This window comes from Poecilia latipinna, unplaced genomic scaffold, assembly GCF_001443285.1.
Source record: "Poecilia latipinna isolate Pla-1442-1.1 unplaced genomic scaffold, P_latipinna-1.0 Scaffold119, whole genome shotgun sequence".
Taxonomy (NCBI): domain Eukaryota; kingdom Metazoa; phylum Chordata; class Actinopteri; order Cyprinodontiformes; family Poeciliidae; genus Poecilia; species Poecilia latipinna.
In genome coordinates this window covers 230,648-253,302 of record NW_015112735.1, presented here as the reverse complement: position 1 = coordinate 253,302, position 22,655 = coordinate 230,648, and the positions used below count along the sequence as shown (strand labels likewise).

The 22,655-nt window shown below is 39.7% G+C and overlaps 2 protein-coding genes and 1 long non-coding RNA gene across 13 annotated transcripts in view; 1 reads left to right on the top strand and 2 right to left on the bottom strand.

Moving 5' to 3' along the window:
- Nucleotides 1–6,466, bottom strand: part of sh2b3 (SH2B adaptor protein 3) — a 62,999-nt gene extending 56,533 nt beyond the window's left edge. Inside the window, exon 1 of the mRNA XM_015028279.1 lies at nt 6,131–6,466. The gene's annotated coding sequence lies outside the window, so the exon portion shown is untranslated. The remainder of the gene's footprint in view (nt 1–6,130) is intronic.
- LOC106944944 (uncharacterized) lies at nt 1,754–21,295 on the top strand. The gene is made up of 2 exons (XR_001424449.1): nt 1,754–1,846; nt 20,966–21,295. It is a non-coding gene; the product is annotated as an uncharacterized LOC106944944 (long non-coding RNA).
- The window catches only part of pheta1 (PH domain containing endocytic trafficking adaptor 1), a 36,066-nt gene continuing 23,435 nt past the window's right edge, over nt 10,025–22,655 (bottom strand). For 2 of the 11 annotated variants that reach the window (XR_001424446.1, XR_001424448.1), the window contains 2 exons: nt 14,458–14,551; nt 12,889–12,914 (listed from right to left, as the gene is read on the bottom strand). Coding sequence is in view for 8 of the 11 variants with exons in the window: in XM_015028280.1 (XP_014883766.1) it covers nt 12,012–12,914; nt 13,826–14,002 (1,080 nt within the window). In the remaining 3 variants the exon portion in view is untranslated. The other 9 variants (XM_015028283.1, XM_015028286.1, XM_015028284.1 and 6 more) reach the window with 9 other exon arrangements.

Genomic DNA, 22,655 nt, shown 5'->3' with positions numbered 1-22,655 from the left:
ATTTTATACGCAATATAAAGTAAGGAAATATGATTAAATGACTAAAATGTATATCTATCAGCAGTATGCCACTTAATATGTGTTAACAGGTCCAAACAGAAAAAGATTGGAGCATTTTTTAACAATTTATCTTGCTAATACTTGCAAATAATTAAAACTAACCAGAAGTTTTAGCACATAGGTACAAAATAAAAGTAGGAAGCAGAGAAAAGGCAACACATTGGTACGTAACGAGGGGCACAAAACGCAGAACGGCCAAATTAACCCCGAGCCTTTGTGCTCCACCTCTTGTTTATTGTTGCACGTATAGACAAAATACTGCCAATACTGCCAAGTACACAGTGCTTTTGTTTTGGCTAAAATATTCTCTTGCTCTCTCCTGCATTCCCACAGCAATAACACAATGCAGCTATTCTTAAGACACACAGAAATAAAGTCAGGGCCACTTTCTGGCCGTTTCCTGTGGCGTGGGAAAAGGACGGAGGCGAAACCGCATGGAAAGGTAGCAGCAAAGCTAGGGAGCTGGTTCTGTGATAATAAATTATTTATAATACACTGCATACCATGTAATATCATGCAGAGAGAGATGTTGACATTTATAGGATGCCCTAAAGTCACATAATGACATGGAAAAGCTTTTAGATAAGAGGAGGTGAAAAAATACCTCTGGGCCTCAGAGTTGTCAAAGTACAATAACTCATCAAAGTAATATGTGGTTATTATTTAGTAATATAAAAGTGACAGGGGAAAATTGTTTTTAAAAAACTCAGCATATGAGTCAAAATTCATATTATAACTAAATGCCAGGAAGGTTGCTATTTAATGCCTGTTTTTGCTCACATTTCTAAACCTCATCTCTCAGGATGAGTAAAAGAAGCTTAGCTAGTTCACTCCTAACATGGTGTTAACTGCAATTCACCCAATTTAAATACCAAAAAAGGGGATATAGTGGCAATGACTGGGTTTTTCATTCATGACCTTCACATATTGGAGCGGCATCTTCACTTCCTGTTTTGAAGTATCTTTAAAAACACCCATGTGTTCCCAGCAGCCTTCAGCTGCAGCATCATTAGAGACGAACACGATCAAATCCCGCAAAGTAGCGCAAAGGTTGCTGAATGGAAATGTTTTCATGGTTTCTGCTTTTTGCAACTTTGTCATCCCCAACTCCAATGCAAACCTCTGCATGCCCTTGGATTCACTGAAACACTTTTTGGTGCATTTTAAGCATTTTTCTCTGCGACTCAAACTCACCTCAAGCCCTTACTGGAAATTGTTGAACCCCAGGCTACGTTTCTGAGAAACCAACAACAACAACTCATCATTCATGACTCGGCTGAGTCAAATCAGACAATTTCAGCCAATTCAAATATTTGAGCACAACAAGCATCTCCGTCATGACTTTATGAATGAGTCACCCTCCAGCCGCCCCCCCCCTCCCTGCTTGTAATGTGCTTGTTATTCATTGCGATTTGTGATATTCATGGTAAGACTCAAAATCTTCAACGCTGTCATATGTGTGTGTGTGTGTGTGTGTGTGTGTGTGTGTGTGTGTGAGAGAGCATGACTGTGTGTGAAGGGATTTGGTTGAGAGATAATTGACTCCTTCAGTCACTCTGATCTGCTGTGAATCATTTGCAGCCATCTGACTTCCTGGAAGGCTATTTCAGGAGTTATAAACTTTTCCACATTGGAACTAATGAGGAGCCACTCCGAGTTTTAGCGTTCCCTCTTACAAAATACCCACCTAACATGACGCAAACGTGGTATTTTCGCGTGAGAATGAGATCCTACTTTCACTTCAGCTGAGGCTCGACTCCCATTTCTGCTAAACACACACACCACAGTAGGTATTCGGTGTGTGTGTGTGTGTCTGCACCAATGAGACAATTATTTTCACTCTCGTCACTTTTCCATTTATCTGATTTCGGGTTTCGCTAATAAAATATAAACTAGACAGGGATTTTCACCCAACGATCTTGTTTGAAAAGTGACTGAAACTTTGAACTGATGATCAAACTAACTGATTAAAAGTCATAAGACTGTTTCAGCCTGGGGACTGGACAGATCCGTTGAAGCACACAGCTTTCTCTTCACAAGCCTGATTGCACAACCTGAGGAGGAAACCTGCAGTCTACAGGCACATTCACATTTTTTAGCAACATCCTTGCAGTGCTGCAGATAAATCGAACCTATAATCAACATTCTTCCAACAAAAAAAAACAGATTTGCTCTGAAGTAAACACGAGCAAGTACAGCGACTTTAAATAACACTTATTGTAAAGCACACTCAGGGACAATGCAGGCCTAAAACGCTGATATTTATGGCATTAACAGCAAAGTAAGCCAGATACTATAAATACACACTTACTGCAAAAGAAAAAGCATTTTGTCACCAGAAAAAAAACAAAAAAACAAAAGCCACATCTTCAGTTCTTTGCATGCATCTGGGTTTTATTTTATATTTTCTCTTCTGGCAGAATCTGACCTGTATTTGCCTGCCAAGTTATCCCCCGAATTAGTTCCAATCTTTCTCATTTCACTCTTTTCACGCTCACATCCCCTCCCTGCGAGGCCACAGTGGGTCAGATCTTTCTCGTGGTCTCACCAGTGGATTTCTTAGAACCCCCTGAGGGTAACGGAAGAGCTGATGTCTGTGATAACATCTCAGCTAAAGACATGGAACCATGACATTGCCTGATCTGTAGCTGATACTCGGGATTACAGAGTGTGACACATTTTCTAGTTTGTGTTTCTGCAATGTCTGTTTTGCTTGTGCATGACTACAAGCAAGGAGATCAAGCTGCATGAGGCTCGAATTGACAAAAATAAAATAAAAAAATAGTTTAATTTCCTAAAAGACGCTTTTTTTTTCTTCTTCTTCTCAAGGAGATTTATTTTCAGTGCACAAACCGGCCAACCAAATAATCTTGTCAATTTGCAGAAAACCTTGTTATAACCCCACTGATCAAGTGTCATGCCACCATCTGGGGGAGAATCCCAGGATATTCATAGCAGGAAAAATGTACAACAGAGTTAATCTAATGTGCCACAAGATTCAGGGAAGAAAATTCAACTTCATCAAATTATAATGATTCAGTTTTAAGGGTTTTACTGTACGGTTGGCATGAGGATCAACTCAGAAAACTTCAAAAGAACACTTAAAGAGCAACAAAAACAATTAATTTATGTCTAGAAGTCCAAAGTAAGAGTCTGGAAGCTTGGAAAAAAAAAAAAAAAAAAAAAAAGGAAAGAGATTTTGTCTAGGCCTGTCTTTTTCCAAAGAGAAATCTGCAGGTGAGTAAAACCCTGGAAAGCATGTTTGCAGACGTTACTTCCTCACCCTGGGGCACGTCTGTCTCTCTTTTGTGTTCAGTGATTCAAGGTGGGACAGCGATTGTATCTAAATGACTAAATCTTGCAGGAACTTAAACCTCAGATGGGTTCTGGTATTACTACAAACTCAAAATGTGCTTCAAAGCATATGGATCGATTAAAAACTAGTAAGAAAGTCAATATGACATGACAGAACGCTAGTTTTACACTGTGTTTGATGTGAAGGTTACAGCCAGTATTACTGCTTACAAGCAATTAACAAGATAATTGCTTAATATAAAAATCTGACTAGAATGAAGTGTTTTTCAGTGAATACTTGGATCATGTGATGCGAGCTGTCTGCGTTGTGAATATTTTGACGTTACTTTCTTTTTAAAACTCCGTGAGAACATGCTTTTCCTACAGCTATTTACGACAGACTTTTAAAACACCAGCTTGTGGCCATTTTGCAGGAGGAAGAGGTATCAGATGCAACATGCTGACGTGCGTTCACTGTCTTCACAGCAAAAGAAGCTCTGAGCTCTAAGCTGCAGAAATCATTTTGCAGCAAAAAGTGTTGATAGAAACGCATCAACAATCTAGCCTGATCTTATTTCAGGAAAACGTTTTGCACATCAGTTTATGCATGTGAGCAATTAATAATTTAAGTTATTTCCACTAAATTTTAACAATCAACCTGTTATTTGTAAGATCCATTAGCATCTGGTGCTACAGCTGTTTAAAGTGGTGCTTGCATGCAACTGGATAAGATTTGAAAGCCTGACTTTTGATTGGACATGGGCAGGTATGAGATTCTCAGTGTGATAACGTTAACGCTGCTTCACAGCATTTAAACAAAAATACTAAGCAACAAAGAATAATATGATCCAACTGTTTTTAATTAAAACAGAAAAACAATTACTCTGACTGCTGTTAAAATAATGGACTATAGTGACTACAACAGTGATAATGCTGTTTAGAGGATTTATTTATCGATTTGGAGCGAATGTTTAGAATAGGAATGCACCACAGGGTTTTCCCCCAGTGCATTATAAGCCTGGCGGGCCACCAGGCTTTACTTGTGTCCCCACCAGGCTTAACATTTATCTATTTAAGTTTTTTAAATGTTTGCATTTTTTAAGACCATAGTTGTTCAGAACACATAATTATCAAGTGATATTTTCCAATTTCCTGCAAACTTTAAACATTTTTTAGTTCAAAAACACGGCAGGCGGCTGGATGAATGACTGCCGAGCGCGCAATCACCAAACCACCAGGCTTAGCAAGTTTTCTGGGGGGAAACCTTGCACCAGTAGGAAATTTGGGCTTATACCAACATCCGATATTAATATTGCATTTGTGGCCCCACAATCCTACAATGCATGGTCATGTCTCATGACCAATCCCCTCCAAAAACACAAACATAAATAGCAACAAGATGGAGATAAAGGTTGGCTACCAATATCAGCCCAGTTTTTTCATGTTGAACTGACGCAGATATGTTAAAAATTATACAGATAATGATGTTAATCCCATAATATATTGTGCATTCCTAGTTTAGAATAAATCTCCACTTATTCAAGTTATTTAACTTTTACAGATCTTTATACAACAATTATTTGTAATTAGCTGAATAGCTAGCTTTACTTGCTTAAACGACTAGTCTGCAGTTGGCTGCTTGTCGCCGTTTTCTGACTTCTGTTTTTAAACAGCATTAATAAGAGGAATGTGTGGCGTCTCTTCAATTTCCACACCACAACTACCCGAGACAAGTGTAGTAGAGTTCTTTCAGGCAGCTAACAAGCAGTGAGCAGCAAACAGTCAGGAAGGGGCAATTCTGTGTTACACGAGGCTCCACACAACGAAACAAAAAGGCCAGTCTATCTTTTCAAAAGTAAACTTATAATTGCTTTAGTAACAATTTTGCAGTAAGCTTTCAATCCTACAAGTAGCACAGCAAAGATGTGTCTCAGTAAAGATGCACAATTGTTAATTTAGACTCTGTAAAGCCAAGAATTGGACTTTGATTTAAAGCAGTCATAAAACATAACTGTAAGCCTACCAGAAACAAGAAAACGAATGGCCTGACCTAAATCTGAACCTTGGAATAGGCCAGTGAAAATGCCAGGAGTCTAAAACTGAACGTGCTCATGACAAATATAGACAAACTGAGCCAGGAGACACACATGGACACAAACAGCACTGCTTTGGTTGGCCGGACATTCAGCAGCGGGTCATAAAACTAAATATCTGCTTCCCTAAGTGATCCTGCAAGCACAAAAAAATCGAATTGCATCCATTTTAATATACAAATAATGATAGGAACAAATAGGTGGACATGCACGACGCGTGACATGACTTCAGAGTTGTGTCATCACCATGGTGACCGGAGACAGTTCTGTGCCAAATTTTTGTAAAAAATAATAAAACACTGACAGGCAGCACATGTTTCCAAAGCTGAGGGTTTAGCTACTAGTTGACGGGTTTTTTTTTTTTGTTTGTTTTTTGTGACGATGCAATGAAAGACCACGAGTTTTAACATGATGTCCATCTTTAAAATATTTATATTTTATTTATGTGCAAAAACATCTGCGTAACATCAGTGACGTGCAGAGGGAGACCCTTTAAACTCCACGCCACCACATTTCTGTACTGTGTTTGCTCAGAAAAGAAGTAAAATGTTTTCAACTTCGCCACTTCAACAACCGCAGCTGGCTATTTTGGACTTCAGAAACCTGAAAAGTTCGTCATGTAGCAGCAGTTTTAGGAGAGAAAAGGTGGGTACAGGTCGAAAAGGTCTGCGATGCGTACTCACGTTCTCCGTTATCTCGGACGGGCACCCACCGCAGCACGACGACTAACCACCAAGTTGGACTTCGCATAACGGAAATGTGCAGAGAGGCATCTAAAGTAGCATCTAAGCGCCGAGCAGCAGCAGAACAAAGTGGACTTCAGAGGGAAAGGTTCGCATGGAAAAGCCCTTCGGTTTCTCTCTCATTGTGTCTGCATGCGACTGGCCTTCCACGACAAAAAAGAGGAAAAGAAAACTTTCAGCCACGAACTTGATGTTCATTTCCGCCGTGTAGAAAAGAAAAATGCCGCGGTCCAAGCGAGTGCGAAGCAGCTGTCAAGATGGACGGCGTACAGCCTACTACTTCCGGTTATTGTACATTCAAAATAAAAGGATTATTAATTTTTTTTTTGGGTTGCTGAAAAACATAATTCTGACTTTAATCTCTGATTTCTAACCTCTTCTCTCAGAATTGTCACACTAATCTCAGAATTCTTAATTTAATCTCGGATTTTGTTTTTAACTTTACTTTTAAAATTCTGATTTTCCCCCTCAGAATACTTATAAGATTATCAAAATTCTGACTATTTCTCAAAATATTTTGTGTTAAGCTCAGAATTCTTTTTAGGATTCTGACGTTAATGCAAATGGCCTCATGGGAGCGACCAGTTTCAGTGACAGAGATGTGAGTTGTGCAGGAGGACAACACACTTCCTGGAGAAACATATCGGGTTGAAGGCCTGTATCCTCTACAAAGAGAGAAGGCATAGAAGGGTTTTATAAACCTAATTTCTGCTGCATGTTGAATCTAAATGTCAATGCTTGAAGTTCTGTTTTTCTTTTTTTCAACCATAATTAGAGAACTGTTTCAAATGTTTTGTACTTCTTGGATCCAGGTTGGAAATATATCATACTTTAAAACTTCTGAAGTTTCTTTAAAATCCAATATGGCTGACACATTGAAAAAAGTTTGTGATAGCTGTAATAAATTCTTCCAAAACATTTCTGACAGGTGGTGTCTCAGTAAATTAGCCACTCACATGGATCTGTTCAACCAGTTTGTCAACATTTTTGCCACTTTACCTGAGAAAATAAAAAGATTAGAAATGAAAGTGGAGGTGCTTTTACAATAGGAGATAGCGTACAAAATAGAAATTGAAATGGCTCCATAAAAGGAAATGCAGGTGATTTCTAGTTTTTCACCTGCATGAAAATGACTTATCCTACTGTTCTAAGATGAGCACAACACAATGGATGGATATAACATAGATAAATATTACAAGACGATTTTAAAAATTGTTTTAAAGCGTTTTGACATTACTGCCATTGAAAGAGCTAAATGAAAATGGGTGGTTTTATTTTGAAATTCCCTTTTCAGGAAGTAGCTCCTCTGTAGTCTTGCTGCAGCCCGGAGTCTAAGGATCAGGAACGGAATGTGCAAGATGCAGAAAGTACTCAGACTTTCACAAAAAGTCTTTATACTTTCACATTTTTAAGTAGGTCCGCCATAGTTTTAGGTTGCATGTAAATAATCTCATGGACACATTGAATATTATTCGTATTTTCTGACACAAAGACCCTGTAAAGTTTCAGTTGAAGCTTTGAGGATGACATAAACAAGCCAACCCGCTCAAATTCAGGGGGGTGTAGTATCTCTATCAGCTTATGCAACTTGTTATAACCCCCTCCCCTCAACTCCTCCACACACTAATTCACAATGCTTGATGAGTTGCATTTAAAGTACTTACGTTTGATTTGTATTGCTCCACAGCAGCAAGGCACATTTGAAGCATGTCTCCAGTGAAACCATGAAATGTATTTCCGGACATGCTTTTATTCGGACTTTGTTTATCCAGATGGTTACCTTTTCGGGCAGAAGTGTGAACAGAAAAGATGATCCAGACCCAGATCTAAAACTGTTCCACAGTGACACCTGGTGAGAGACAGGCTGCAGAGCATCAGGCACGTTTGCGTTAATGACTGAAACTTACCGGGCTTGTGAGTAAATACAGGAAACAGCAACTCAAACAGGAGTTCACCACGGATTTCTGTGGTGTTATTGCACAAAATATTTGATTAAGAAGTGACACAGAGCATGTAAATGAGTGCAGCCAGAGAGAACCCATACATGTGTATATGGAGAACATGCAGACTCCATGCAGAACAACCCCAGGTCAGGATTTGAACCCAGGACCGTTTGGCATAAGGCAACAGCTCCACCATAGCCCTACTTGTAATGAAAGCAGACTAATTTCCACGCTCAGCTTTCAGGTTTGTAAAATACAACATCCAAGCTGATATTACAAAATTACACGACGCACCGGTAAAAAGTAAGGTTGAAAATCTGCAATATTTTTAGTAGAAAATATGCCTTTGTCCTTGAAATATACTCTAACCCCAAATTGTGGCCAAAAAACACAGTTAGAAAATGGTACAAATTTGTCCGTACAGCTAAAGAGGCTTTCAATGAAGACAAAGTGTTTTTCTGTAACTATCCATGTTCATTTTCTTATTTTGTGTTTCATAGTGGGGCCACAAATATCACATGAGATTTTACTCCAAAATAGACTTAGGCACACTCTTGTATTGAATTCTGAAGTTCTTGTTTTTGTTGCTGGGAATAGAATAAAACATTTTGTGGACCAACAGAATAAAAAAAAAAAAAAAAAACTCGACGAAAAGAGTTATTGTATGAAGGAAAACATCTGAGGCACATTTTTGGATTTACAATGATGCAAGCTTTGTGTCATTCAAGTAATGGACATCAAATTGACTGGGTTAAAAGAATACACACCTAAATTATTTTGCTCTTTAAGTTGGAAAAACACCTGAGTACTTTGAATTTATACTGATTTTGATCTGCATGGGAAACGGTTTAGACATCACTCTAATATAGCCTCTTTAGCCAGCCTCTGTGTCAAATTACGTCTGATTTTATGGCGTTTTTAACATTCTTGGATGCCAGGTGAGCCCTTTATGACTCTAGAAAGGTCAGTGTCTAAAAAACAACCGATTCCCTGAGAATCTCCCTCAGAGTCTTGAATGAGCTTTGCTTCGCGGTCCTCTGAAGACTGCGGTTGTAACATTTGCTCAACTTTACCACAAATATGCCTGGATGCAGCACTATGTGAACAGCGAGCTACTTTAGACACAACTGTTTGTGGCTTACCCTCCTTGTGAAGTTTGTGACTTTTTGCACGACAGCTGTCAAGTCAGCAGCCTTCCCCATGATTGTGTCAGCCATAGCATCCCATTTCTCTATCACAAATATTTTAATTCATGTTCACATTTTCAGAGGCTAAAACTCCTGTTTCTGACACTAATGTTTCCTTAAAGTAATATGTAAAATAGAAAACTATTTTAAAAATATTTGTGTGAGAGACTGCTGCATCCCAGATGCACAAAAGAGCGCTATCGCAGATCCTTCCTCACAGTAGATTATATAATTACACCCCTGCTGTTATTTGAAGATTTTTCAGTTCTTGAATTGTTTCTTACACAAGCATACACAAATATTTTGTACATTTTGTTTAAATAATTTACCCTAATCAGTTTCCTGTTTCTCTTAGTTTGTTAAATATAATAACCTTATGTTTTGCCCATACTGCACAATCTCTTATGCTTCTGTTTTTATACGTTTTATACTTTAGTTTTATTAATTATGCTTCTAATTACCTAGAATTTTCTGCTGGTTCCTGAATTTTCCCCACTGTGGAACAATAAGAGACATTTCTATTTTGTTTCTATTCCATGTTTTTGTTTCAGCAAGTGTAAGCCACAATCCTCTAATTGGCAGAAATATCGCAAAGTGTCAGTAATAAATCTTTGTTTAATTTCTTGAACCGAGTGATTAAAACAATTACATCTTTTTAACTTAGCAGCATAGATACATTTTAATTATGAAAACTCACAACTTCAGTGGATTGAAAATGCTTTAATAAGTGATTTACACAAAACATACATATATTTGTGTACCGTGGAATAACATTGTACTATTGCTTTTTCTCTAAAAAAAGACAGGAAAGTTCAATTATATAACGCAACACTGAAAATGCAAGATGAAAGGGAAAATGCATTTTTCTCTTTTGGCACCTTTTAAAAACATTTTACAGTCAAAATGAAACATTCATACTTTCCTCTACCTTACAATTACATAAACATTATGTTTAAAAATGCATGTAAAACTTTAGATAACACGTTAAAAGTCATGTAGGTGTTGGCATTAAAAACAAAATCCTCACTGTACCTTTTCTATTGTCTGTCTGCACAAGCTGAGTGCTTAACTGGAATGATATTGTGGTGCGTTGATGCAGAGTACAAGTTACTCATTGTCAAAAAGTGATTGCATTAAGATGAGCCTTTGGCAACAAGGAAACGTAAGGCAATGTTAAAATCACGTGGAAATGATTATAAGTTGTCTATTCTCAAGAAAACATAAGGCACATAAAAAACAAATCAACTCTAAGATGGATAAAAAAAAAAGCAAATAGTTTTAAAATACCCACCGTGAAGAAGTTAGTGTTCGTTTTTAGTATGGATTAGTAAATATCTGCATCCAAATCGAATAAAATTGGGTGTTCACGTTCGTTCCAGGCCTGTGAGACGTCTTATCAGTAACATTCACAGTAAAAAATAAGTTGTAAATATACAATCGAAACTCCAGACTGGATTGTGCTTCAGACCAAGACAAAAACAGGAACTGGGACCAATAAATCCCGCGGATAAACCGCCTCCTTTTCCATGGAGCATGAGACTCAACGGGGAATAAATGACAAGCACTCTTCTGACACAGCATCATCTGGCCGCTGGATAAGAGCGACTAAAAATAAAAAGGTTTCTATTGCCTTGATCAGAACATCCAGCTCCACACATGGTCCCTGGTGACTGCGGCGAGGATGTTGGCGACTGCCAAGGCCTCCGGGGAGAAACCCAGGGAGCTTTAAGTGGGGAACGCAAAAGTGCTATTGTTTTTACGTAGCATCGAGAACCTGGTTCAGGTGAACGGTTTCTGTATATTCACTTGAATCAGAAAATCAGACTGTTAGCGCTCCGAGGGCAGCGGGTGCGTCTAATTATCGTTAACATCTTAGTACTGCACAAGTTTTTCAACATTGCGTCACTTTCCAGGCACAAACTACATCGTATTTTAGTGGAAACAAAAGAAAACATAAAAATCCAGAAATAATCGAATTAGCTCCAGCCGATCTGTGCAGAAGAAGAATGGGAAAACATTTCAGTCTCTTTATGTGCTTAAGTTGGTATTGCCAGATCTTTCGGATTATTTGTGTTGGCCTGTCACATAACTCCTGATAATAAACTACATTCAAGTTTGTGGTGAAAAAGTTTAAGAGGTATAAAACTTTGGCAAGTCACTGTATATTGTAGTATTTACTTTCAGCATTTTTCCTGATAACTAGACAGATTAGTAATCTTAATCCGAATGGTTGAGAACATGACAGAAAACAAATTAGATGTTACAAACGTACAGGAAGCGACAGAACAATTTGCAGTGATTGCTGTAGAAAACACATTTTTCTGATTGAAATACCCTCTATGACCACTCTGTGAGTTAAAGAAAATCTGATAATTCCCTTCTTAAGTAGTGTGTTTTTAATATTTTGAGGAAATTACTATTTTGTGAGCATATTTTGTGCTTCTTGATTGCAGAGCAGATAGTGTTAGATTAAAAACACAACAGATTCCTCTATAGAAGACAAGACTGGAAATGGAAATCACTCCCAAATGTCTTGCTTTTGTTTAAATAATAAGACTGATTTTTGATATCAGACTGTTTTTAATGTTTTGCTGTGTGGAAAGTTCAGGAAGCACTGCAGAATGATCCGAAAGGAATGACTGAACCTCTTCCTCCTGCTTCTCCTCCTCCTCCTCCTCCTCCTCCATCAGTCTACTGGCTCTGCAGCCACTGCACTCTCAGCTCCTCCACCTCCCTGCCGTACCAGTCATGGAGTTTGGAGAAGCAGGCTGTGTCAGGAGAGACCGGGCTCTCCAGAGACGCTCCTAACCGCCGTGGTGGCACTGGCGGAGCCCTCCCGCCGTCGCCCGCACATCCAGACACCGTCCCTGCATCCGTGCAGCCGTCCCAGGTCACGCAGGACGGCGCCGCCTCTGCCGACCCGTTAGCCGTGGCGGACGGAGGTTTGCTCCATGCGACTCCGTTCTCCCTGGAACTCCCGGAGATGAGCTGCACCTCATCCTGAAGCATCTTCTGAGCAGAGTAAACGGCAGCCATGGAAGGAGCGCTTGACGATGACGAGAGGGAAGACGATGAAGACGAAGAGGAGGACGCCCCGGACCTGGATCGCGCCACTTGATTCCGCCGGGAAGGCTTCGGCCTGGCCTGCTGGCCTCCAGCTCCGGCGGCGTCCTGGATCTCCTCCAGCTGCCTCTCCAGCTCCTTCACCACCAGCCTCATGTAGTCGAAGCTGGCCCTCGACAGAGCCTTCACCCACGACTCCATGGCCGCCTGGTTCTCCGCTGCCAGCTTGTACACCCGCGCCTTGGCGCAGTCGAACTTGATGGCGAAGGCGAACTCCTCCACGGACTCGCACAGCTCCACGGTGCAGCCCTCCAGGACGATGACGCCGATGGGCTCTCGGCTGTCTCGCTCCTCAAAGTAGAAGAGCATGTTGCCCTTCAGGACGAACCAGCGGCGGTGATACGCCGTGTTGCGCTCGCCCTTTTTGAACAGGAAGCCAGTCTTGTCTGGTGGCGAATCACAGGTGGCGTAGTGCGCCACGCTGCGTTCGTTTAGCTTCATCCTTCTCCGCCCTGTAGAGTCTTTATTCACCTAAAAGAAGAACAAACATCAAGAAACGTCAAGACAGTGGGTTTTTCATAAAGGTTCAATAACTTAGGGGTGCATCGCTTGCAGTTTTCTGCTTGATTGCCAATTACCAATCTTTTACTGATTCCAATTTTGTAGTTTTCTGAAATGTTGCTAAATACAGCAAGAAAGACGCCGAGTTGGTAAGAGTGTGGTGGCTGTTGTTAACTGCAAATGTGCAAATATGACGTGGTGGGTCGGTCTGTCAGTCAAACCTCTCAACAAAGATTTTTAAACCTTTTGCTGAGGCCAATAAGATCAGGGGATAAAACTGGCTTCACATGCAAGTATTGGCCAATCACTGATCTCCCAAAATTACGGAAATCAAAGTCAATAAATCGGCACAGCTCCCTTACAAATGTCATTTCCTACAATAACAAATGTGACATTTTTTCTGAATAATGACACTATTACAAACCAATGAAGTAATCTGGCTGATAACATGTATTCGTGCCGTGTAAACAGGTAGATCATTCTTCATAGATCATTTGTTCTGGACCCAGCAGCTCGCCCTTTAACAAACGCTCAGACAGGAACACATTACACCTGTTTCAGCTTCACTACACTGGCTTCCCATCTGCCTCAGAGTAGATTTTAAACTTTTATTACTTGTTGAAGATCCTAACATCCTTCCTCCCCATTATTTTTCCGAGTTGTTGAGCTTCTCCAGTCGCACCAGGCCCTTGAGTTCAGGCAGTCACTCACAGTTCCGGAAATTCAGCTCAATTCAAAAATCCTTTATGTCAAACGTAAATAAAATGTTGTCATAACGCCGTATCATTCGAGTATCTTCAAAGAGTCACATGGATGGTGATGCTGTTGGGAGGAAGGTGTCTGAATGATATCATCAGTTATTGGTAAACACTGCTGCTAACCCATCTCATTTGCTTTTGCCGCTCCTCTTTAAATTTCTGAATGATTAGAAAGCCGAGCAGGGAGACGCAGGAGTCGGCGATATATAATCCTTGCCCGTGATGGTGGGATGGAGGAAACGTTTTGAGCTTCCTCCTCCTCTCCATGAAAAAACTCCTTTTCAGCTCTCCTGATAACATTGTTTAGATATTATTTTGAGGTTTTCAGATATTAATCAGCTCCTCCCCGTTGTAAAAAAACAAGACACCGTTGCCATGGTTACACATCATAACAACTTGTAAAGATGACATGTAAAAATGTCTTAATTTTATACCTAAAAACCTGATCTTGGTATTAATTTAAATGGTTTTTGTATGTTTTAACTTACAGTAACATCCTGTAGTCTCCTCCCTACTGGGATATCATGCTAAATCGGTGATCATAGTTTCATTTTCTTCCCACTTACAACCTGACTGGACCTTGAAAAGCCTGACTGTTGCATTTTTTTTTTTTTAACTATGTATAATCACATGTCCACCAGTCTCCCATTGAGTAAACAGCTAGTAATCCCTGCTGAAAATTCACCTGCTGTAATGTTTGCGCAGTCACAGCTCCTGGCGCAGACACATCAGGGTAAACAGAGGTCACTACTTACGTTCTTGTCTCATGTCCAGCTGACAGCCGCCCCAGTGCTCCCATCACATCTGGACTTCCCATCTCATCGGTTCTCCACCTCCATCATCCGTCTCCTCAAACGCAGAGCAGAAAAAAAAAAAAAAGCGTTAGACAGCTACATTTACCAACACCGGCCAAGAGAAACGCGGTTTAAAACGGTCGGGATTAGCCGTGTCTTCCACCTCGGAGGGCTAATCCATCGTGTCTGTGGGAGGGGAGATGATTCAGCCCTCAGCGGGGCTGCTGGTGGGTCACAAGCTTTTGACGCATCAGCACTTTGCACGAACTTATCTCTGACTACTCAACAGTTTCATTAACGCAAGCCAACGCAAGAGAAACTTTTGCTGAACCTTCTGTGAAACAGCCAGCCTCACTGCCTGTGCCAACTAGCAAGAAGGGGGCATTTAAATTCCCACTTGGTGAGAACAAAACCCGCATCCTGGGGGTCAATCTGAGCGGTTCCAGTTAAAGCGCATGAAAACAGTGCGAGTACCTGCGGATAAAGACGACTCCTACCTCCTCCAGGCTAAACTCTGGTTTCCTTTATTTGTAGTTCGTTCTTTCTTTCTTTTTTCTGTCGTTCCTTTCCTCCCTGTCACGTGACCAGTCAAAGGGGACGCTTGTTGTGCTGTACCAGGCGCGGCTCGCGTGGGCGGCTCTGGCGAAGCGCTCGCGTTCCCCGAATAAAGCTGTTTCACAAAAAATATGCCCAGCACGTCGTTGTCCTTGGAAATATTAAGACTCAGTATTTCCTCCCCATACTCCAACAGCCGTCTGAGGCTCCAGTAGTTGCTTGAAAAAAATATTTAGACCATAAACGTCTCGCAGTTACAGCTGCAACTTTTTGCACATCTAGAGAGACGTTTTTGTTCATTCTTCCCTCTCAACTCTAATGAACGAGCTATTTTAAAAAATAAAAATATGCACGTGAAAATCTTCTTTTTAAATCTTTTCAGAGATTCTAAGTTATATGTAGACTTTGACTAGGCCAGGGGTTTGCAACCTGGCTCTTTGGACCTTCTCCACAATACCTCCAAATACCTTTTGCTTAAAAAAAAATTTATAAGAAAATATCTAATATTTTGAAATATAGACATAGGAAGAAATACAGGGCAGTTTTTCCAGCTGTTTAATTGAATTATTTATTTCAATTTCCACAGCAGAATGACAATACGAGGGTTACCAGTTACATTTCCTTAAATCTATTTTTTTTGTCATTAGGCTGGAAGCAATGTGCTTCCTTTACATCAGTTTCCATAAATATCAAAATCCCCTATAAAGATGTGTATCGATCATAGTTTTGCAAAATTGTGTGTGTTTTTTATTTTATTTTAAATCTAAAAATATGGATAAAAAATATAAGTTGTCTATTTTCAAACTATCATAAACCACTAAGAGCTCTTAGTAAGCTTTAAATATCTGGTTTGAGTGATTAAAGGGTTCTTTGGATTGCAAAGGTTGCAGACCCCCGGAATAGGCCATTCTAAGAAATTATGATAGGTATCTAACACTCGCTGCAGCACAGTTTATTGTTTTCTTTCAATTGTTTTTTTCCCCTTATTTCAATTGCCACTCTTCCATCCAGACCAGATTTGCAGATTTCACAGCAAATATTAGTCCTGTTAACAGATTTTCTCACCTGAGCGGCAGATCTCTGTAGCTCCCCCAGAGCATCTGTGGTCCTCTTGGCTGCTCCAGTTCAGATGGATGACTAGGTCTTGGTATGTTTTTGGTTCCACTGTTCAGGTGAACAGCCTTTCTGGAGATATTTAAATCACGATTTTCGTTTTATAACTTAAACCTGCTTTAAATTTTTTCTCAGCTCCTGTCCGCTGTGTTCCTCGTTCTTCATAATGCTGTTTCTAAATGTTCTCTAACAAACAGGACAACTGCGTTTGTGCTGAGATTAAATTAAAAAATAAATTATATTTACTAATTACGTGAATTCTGAAGGCAACTGTTAATACCAAGTTTTATTTAGAAGTATTAAGATAGCAAGGTATATGTTTTTAGATATTTTTGGTGTATAAAGGGTTGAAAACATATATCCATTTTCTTTCCACCAAAAAATTGTGCGCTGTCTTGTGACAGTCTATCCCAAAAATAATCATAATATATTAACATGTATTAAAAATACTACTCTTTGCATGAACATGCTTAGACAATGTTGCCTGCATTAAAATAAATATGCAAAAGCAAGCATTGAGATATTGTTCTTGAGTAAGATAGTTAATTAATTAGTAATTTAATTAATTAAAAGCATTAGACAGCTACATTTACCAACATATGGACAAAATATCAAGAACATTATAAGTCCAGTGGCTCAACACAGTTTTATAACTGTAAAAAAAAAAAATCAATCAGGCAGCTGTAGCTCATCCAAAATGCTGTTGCCAGAGTCCTTAAATCAATGTACTTTGTGAAAGGTCAGATTTTAAAATCATTTCATTGTTCAATACTGAATGTTCTTGGACCAAAATACAATAAAATGTGAGTTGGATGAACTAGTCGTCAGAGGCCTGTTCATGGGAGCATTTTGTTCCCTTTTCTCAATGCCTGGAAGCCTGAGTTGTACAGAAAGTATTCACTTCTTTTAATTGAAATAGACAACATAATCATAATCAAGTTTATATGATCAGATTTTGGCTTTAGAGGGTTTTTTTTTTTACGAAATGCTTCAATATTACTCACATTTTAAATGATTTTCATTATGCACTCATTGATTACTTTGAATCAACGAGTGCAAAACATCAGAGTTAGTTTTTTTTACCTACTTTTGTTATGATTCATGTCCTGCCCATGCTGTGTTAAGCACTCATTCAGTTCACCTGCCACGCCTTGCTTACCTGTTCCACCTGGGCCTTGCCCTACTTAAGCACCCCTCAGCCTCTGCTTCCTTGCCAGATTATCGACAGCCATGAGCCAGTAGAGCTCCAGTGTTTCCTTCCAAGCCTTCAGTGTTTCTACGACCCCCTTCTGCCAAGCCCTTCATGGATCCCTTCTATTCTGGATTTCTGGACCCTGACCCAAGCTTTGCCTCACGACCACCGATTATCGCCTGCCCCTCAAAGCTAAGTTTGCTCTCCGTCCTCCTGTGTCTGCCTTATCAACAAAGTCACTTGGTGTTGGGTTTTGGATCTCCTTGTGGAAATCTTCATTGCATCCACAGAAGCCTGTTCCACAGGTCACCCTGTCAGACCCTCTGTTCCACTGCCCCACCCGTCCACTGCTCTACAGGTCAGTTAAGATGAACATTTCTAAGATACCCCTCCTTTATCTGTGCATCACCAGCCTTCTCCCCTCTCTCATCAGTGCTGTGTTTGATCTCTCCCTGAGCAGAAACCAGTATCTGAAAATAAACGTTTGTTTTGTATACTCCTGTGTGGTTGAATTTCCGGGTCCCCTCTGAGTGTCCTTACAACTTTAACAGCTTTCATCCAAGTCGAGATGCATTTGCTGGACTAGTCAAAATGACCTTTTTCCAGACATTGTAGCCAGAAATCTGCAAGCAATCTGCAGTTGTACTTGAAATAAGTTTATGAATATATGTCAACATGCACGTCAAAAATTAGAAATTCAGAAAGCTCAAACAGTTCATGGTCTAATGACATGTTTTCAGAGTTGACTTTACATATTTATTAGAATTAGCAGGTATTTAAAATGTGTCAAAATTAGTTATTTTATCTGCAGTAAAAATTATTCTTTAGTTTCTCTCGTCTATTCAGATTTACACAAAATTATGAATGTTTCAGGAAAAAACTAGAAATTTCCAGCATCAACAATATAACCCTTGAGTCACAGCAGAAATTAGTGCTGTGTACATTATGTGCGTTAACTCTGTAAAAATGAAACCAGAGATATTTCCCAACATGCACAGACTAAAACATTAGTAAGGGTTTGAGCTGTCACAGGAAAGGGCATCATGCTGAAAACAAAAGAAACCAGCTTGGACTGGGGAAAAATAAAATGTTGGTGCATACAAAGAAGAAAAAGGGCAGACAATGTTATCACAGCTTTCCCCAGTGTCAAGAACTGGAGTTGGGGGTATCAACAACAAACTCCCCTCAGCACAGGACAAGCCTGGTAGAGGAAGGAAACCAAAGATCATAAAGAACTAGAGAGAAATGTGTGTAAAATCCCCTTCTGACTAGACAGAAATTGCAGTCTCAGAGGATAACTCTGCTCAGGAATGAACTGTGGTCGCAGAACAAGAAAATCTCCACTTGTGCAGAAATGAAACCTTCAAGTGAGACTGAAGTATGAGGACACCCTGGAGAAAGATCATGCCAGTTGTTCAACTGAGAGAAAACTAGAGCCCTGTGGCCATAAAAAGGTTGCTTATGACTTGAGAAAGAAGGTAGAGAGGGGTGTATAACCAAACAGTGAAACGCAGCATTGGGAGGATTGTGCTGCGGAGACGCTTCCTTGAATCTGGAAGTGGGAATACTCTCTGGGAGGAAGGAATCTGAGTGATGAGGAAAGAGAATATCTAAAGATTTTGAGAGAAATCCTTGAGCAATCAGCAGCAAAACTGGGTCTGAGTCGTCGCTTTGTCTTCCAAAATGGCAACGCCTCAAAACATCTGGCAAAGAACTAGCTCCAGATAACCTAAGTGAATGTTTGTTGTTGTTGTAGATGGTATCTCCTATTTATCAAGTACAAAAACATGGTCTGATGAACTGCTGAGATACAATATATTTACACATATAATTCAGACAACTCCTACATGGCTCAGTGGAGGTGCACCATATACAGAGGCCACAGCCCTGAACACAGTTGTTCCCGGTTCAATTCCTCGCCCCAGGCCATTTGCTGCATGTTTTACCGTTGTTTCGCTATCTGCCCTTCCTCCTACTGTGGCATAAAGGTCACTAGTGCCATTAAAAACATTTAAAGGGACGGCATTATGTATTTTTCAAGCACATTGTGCTGTTTTATAGCAGTCAAGTAAATATATTAGCTTAATCAAATTGTATCAAATTTGACACCTTGAAATTGGGCCTCTGTTTCTTTAAGAAGCTCCTCCTGCTCGTTCTGACACTCTGTCTTCAGCACGACATCACAACATTAACCATTAACAACCGTTCTTAGGAGGATTTTGTATGATGAGCTCAGCAGACTCGAACCTTCACCAGGCGTTTTCTAATTGCTGCTGCCACTAGTCTGGAGGAGCTGAGTGGGGAAGGCGAGGGAAAGGTGTGCTCTGCTCTGTGAGGCAGAAGCTGGGCAGGAGAGTGCAGCTCCACAGACGACTAGCATGAAAAAAATCAAAGCAACACAAAGGAAATTACATTATAACAAGACACAAAGCTAAAAAATGTTGACAAAATTTGATCCCTTTTAAGAAAAAATAAAATCTACTGGTTGAATGTAAATGCCAGAGGGCGATCATATCTGGAGGAGCTTTAGAGTCAAAGAACGGACTGGGATTTTATGGAAGCTGTGTCGGAGATTTATTGAAAATTACAATGAACGACTGAAGCTTTAAAATAAAAGAGACAACCATCAGTATCAGAAGTAAAATTTTGGCCCGGGTGGCTTTTATTTTTTGTGGAATAATTTTGCTTCTGTGTGCAAAGTAAAATCTTGTAAGGATCCGGAGGAAAGTTAGGATGTTTGAATGACAATAATTGTGTCCTCTTGTGTAAAAGTCAAGAATTGTTGGTGTTTTAACAACTAAGCGCCATTCTATTTCTAGACACAATTACTGGATGAATTATGCAGCTATTCACGCTTCTTAAACTTAGTTTACATAACTCCAACTAAATTGCATATTCCCATACATACTTACACTATACTCCTGAATAATGTTTCTTTTTTAATTAATAACAGTCAATGCAAATCAGCTGCAAGCACAAGCACGTTCCTCTTTGGATTTTTTTGATTTGCTCAAGGGCACCAAAGCAGTGAGTTAAACATGTATTCTTTTTTTTCCCCCCTCCAATGCAAATTATCCAGCACGTTGTTTCCGGTTCACAGGCTTGAACGCGTCTGAAGGACTGCCTCTCTGTCCTCCAGGCGGTCCTCTGTGACCCTGCCCTTCGTTAATATGGCGCTCAGACTGCTGGCTGCGGCCCGTGTCATATAGTCTTTATGAACGTGACAAGACACCATTAGTTTGCTGAAATATCTTGTGCAGACAGTTCACGGCCCCCTAGCATCGCCAGCTTCTATCTCATCACACTAATCTCCAGCTAACAGATGCAGCTGATGATGCCATTTACTGGACTTTTCGCCCACCCCCCCCACCTCCCCCACTCCTTTTCTTTGAGACCATTTGCTCGCGCTGCCATTTTTTTTCTTCTGTTAGCGATTTTGATTAAGTGCAATGCTCTTTGCAGTCAGTTTAATTTCCTCTTTTTGGCACTCGGTTCACAGAGTCATGACATCGTAAGAGATTAGTCTACAAGAGCACAATTTCTAAAAATCGAATGCAGACAGCGGGGAAAAAGTCAACAGTGAAATATTTTTTTGAGGGGGCAGTAAAGTATACACACACACACACACAGCAACACGGAGTGCAAAGTATTATTTACTTCTCACAAGTTAGTTTCAAAGATTTTGTGAACACACAAGAAAAACGTCACTGACAGCTTTCTTTTGAACTCGACATGAATTCAGTCTGTGTCCAATGAGAAGAAAGAACCAGAGTTTGATTGTATTCTGTAATAGGTTTTAAAAACTGAGTCGTGTGCTTTGCACATTTTGTCACGTTAAAACCACAAACTTTAACGTTTTGCAATGGGATTTTATTTAATCTTAATTGTAATTCGCCTAAATACAATCCATTGCTTTCAGTTGCCTTTAAAAGATTTTAAGTAGTAATAAAAGTTTGCCTCTCTGTCATTTAGAGGTCCATGGTGACTCTGGAGGAGCTGCAGAGAGCTACTGGACATCTGTTGTTAGCCATGCTCTGCAAAATGATCTGACCTTTATAGGATTTAAAAAAAGCCATGCAGGGGATACAGCAGATATGTGCTCTGGTCAGATGAGACAAAAGCTGAAATTCTGGCCTAAACGTTAAAACACATCACCCACGATGACAGCATCTCCATGGTGAGACACGGTGGTGGCAGCATCATGCTGTGGTGAGTGACGTGTATTTTCATCAGGACTGGGAATTGGATGAGAAGACGAATGAAAATAAATACAAGACTATCCTGAATGAAACATGTACAGCAGTTCAACCAGGAGGTTCCTAAACATACAACCGGAGCTACTGTCAAATAGCTAAAGCACATTAAAGCGGCCCAGTCAAAGTCCAGACCTAAATCCAGTTGAGAATCTTACATAGATGCTCTTTACCCAACCTAAAGGCTCACCCCTCAACCACCTACAACTGTGATTGGAGCAAAAAACAGCTCTGCTATTATTCTAACATTAACTAAAGAGGGTTGAACAACGATGCCCGGCACAATTTTCAGATTTTTATTAGTAGAAAAACTTAAAGCAGTGTATAATTTTACATCCATGTGACAAATTATGGACCACTTTGTGTTGGTCTGTCACACAAAACCCCATTAAAATACACAACAGTTTGTGGCAGAAAAGTGACAAAATGTGAAAAAATATTGTTGTAATTACAAGTGACTCGTCTGCAAAAGCTTAATGGAATATGATCAGATTTTTATTTTAGAGACTGGGAAATGAACCCGATTAACAAGTTGAGAGGATATGAAGAATATCTCTTAAATACTGTAGCGAGCAGAACGAGCTGCACCTTGGACTCATCTAGACGTCCTCTTTGTAGAAATGCATAGAAAAACACAGTGATGGCAGGACAGAGTGAAGGGCCAGTCATGCATTCATTCATTCACCCAAACCTCCCTTCTGATAATGCACAACAATTATTTGGTTTATGACACTTTTTTTTTTCTTCATCGTATATTCTTTTCTTAAAAAAAACAAACAAAAAAAACACCTTTTTTTAATATAAAGTTTCTTTTATCTCTACAAACACAATCTTGCTCTTCTGCCTTCCTGGAAAAAGTACTACATGAGGGAATGTCATAGTTTGTCTATAAACCTCTGTTGTCCAACGTAATATCAAAAATATCATCTTTTTAAATTTTAAGTCTCTGTAGAAAAAAATGGCTGAAATATATAGATATCAAACATGTTTATGTATATTTGTAGACAAATAAAATTTGATGCAAATTATCACCTCCTCAACAATCC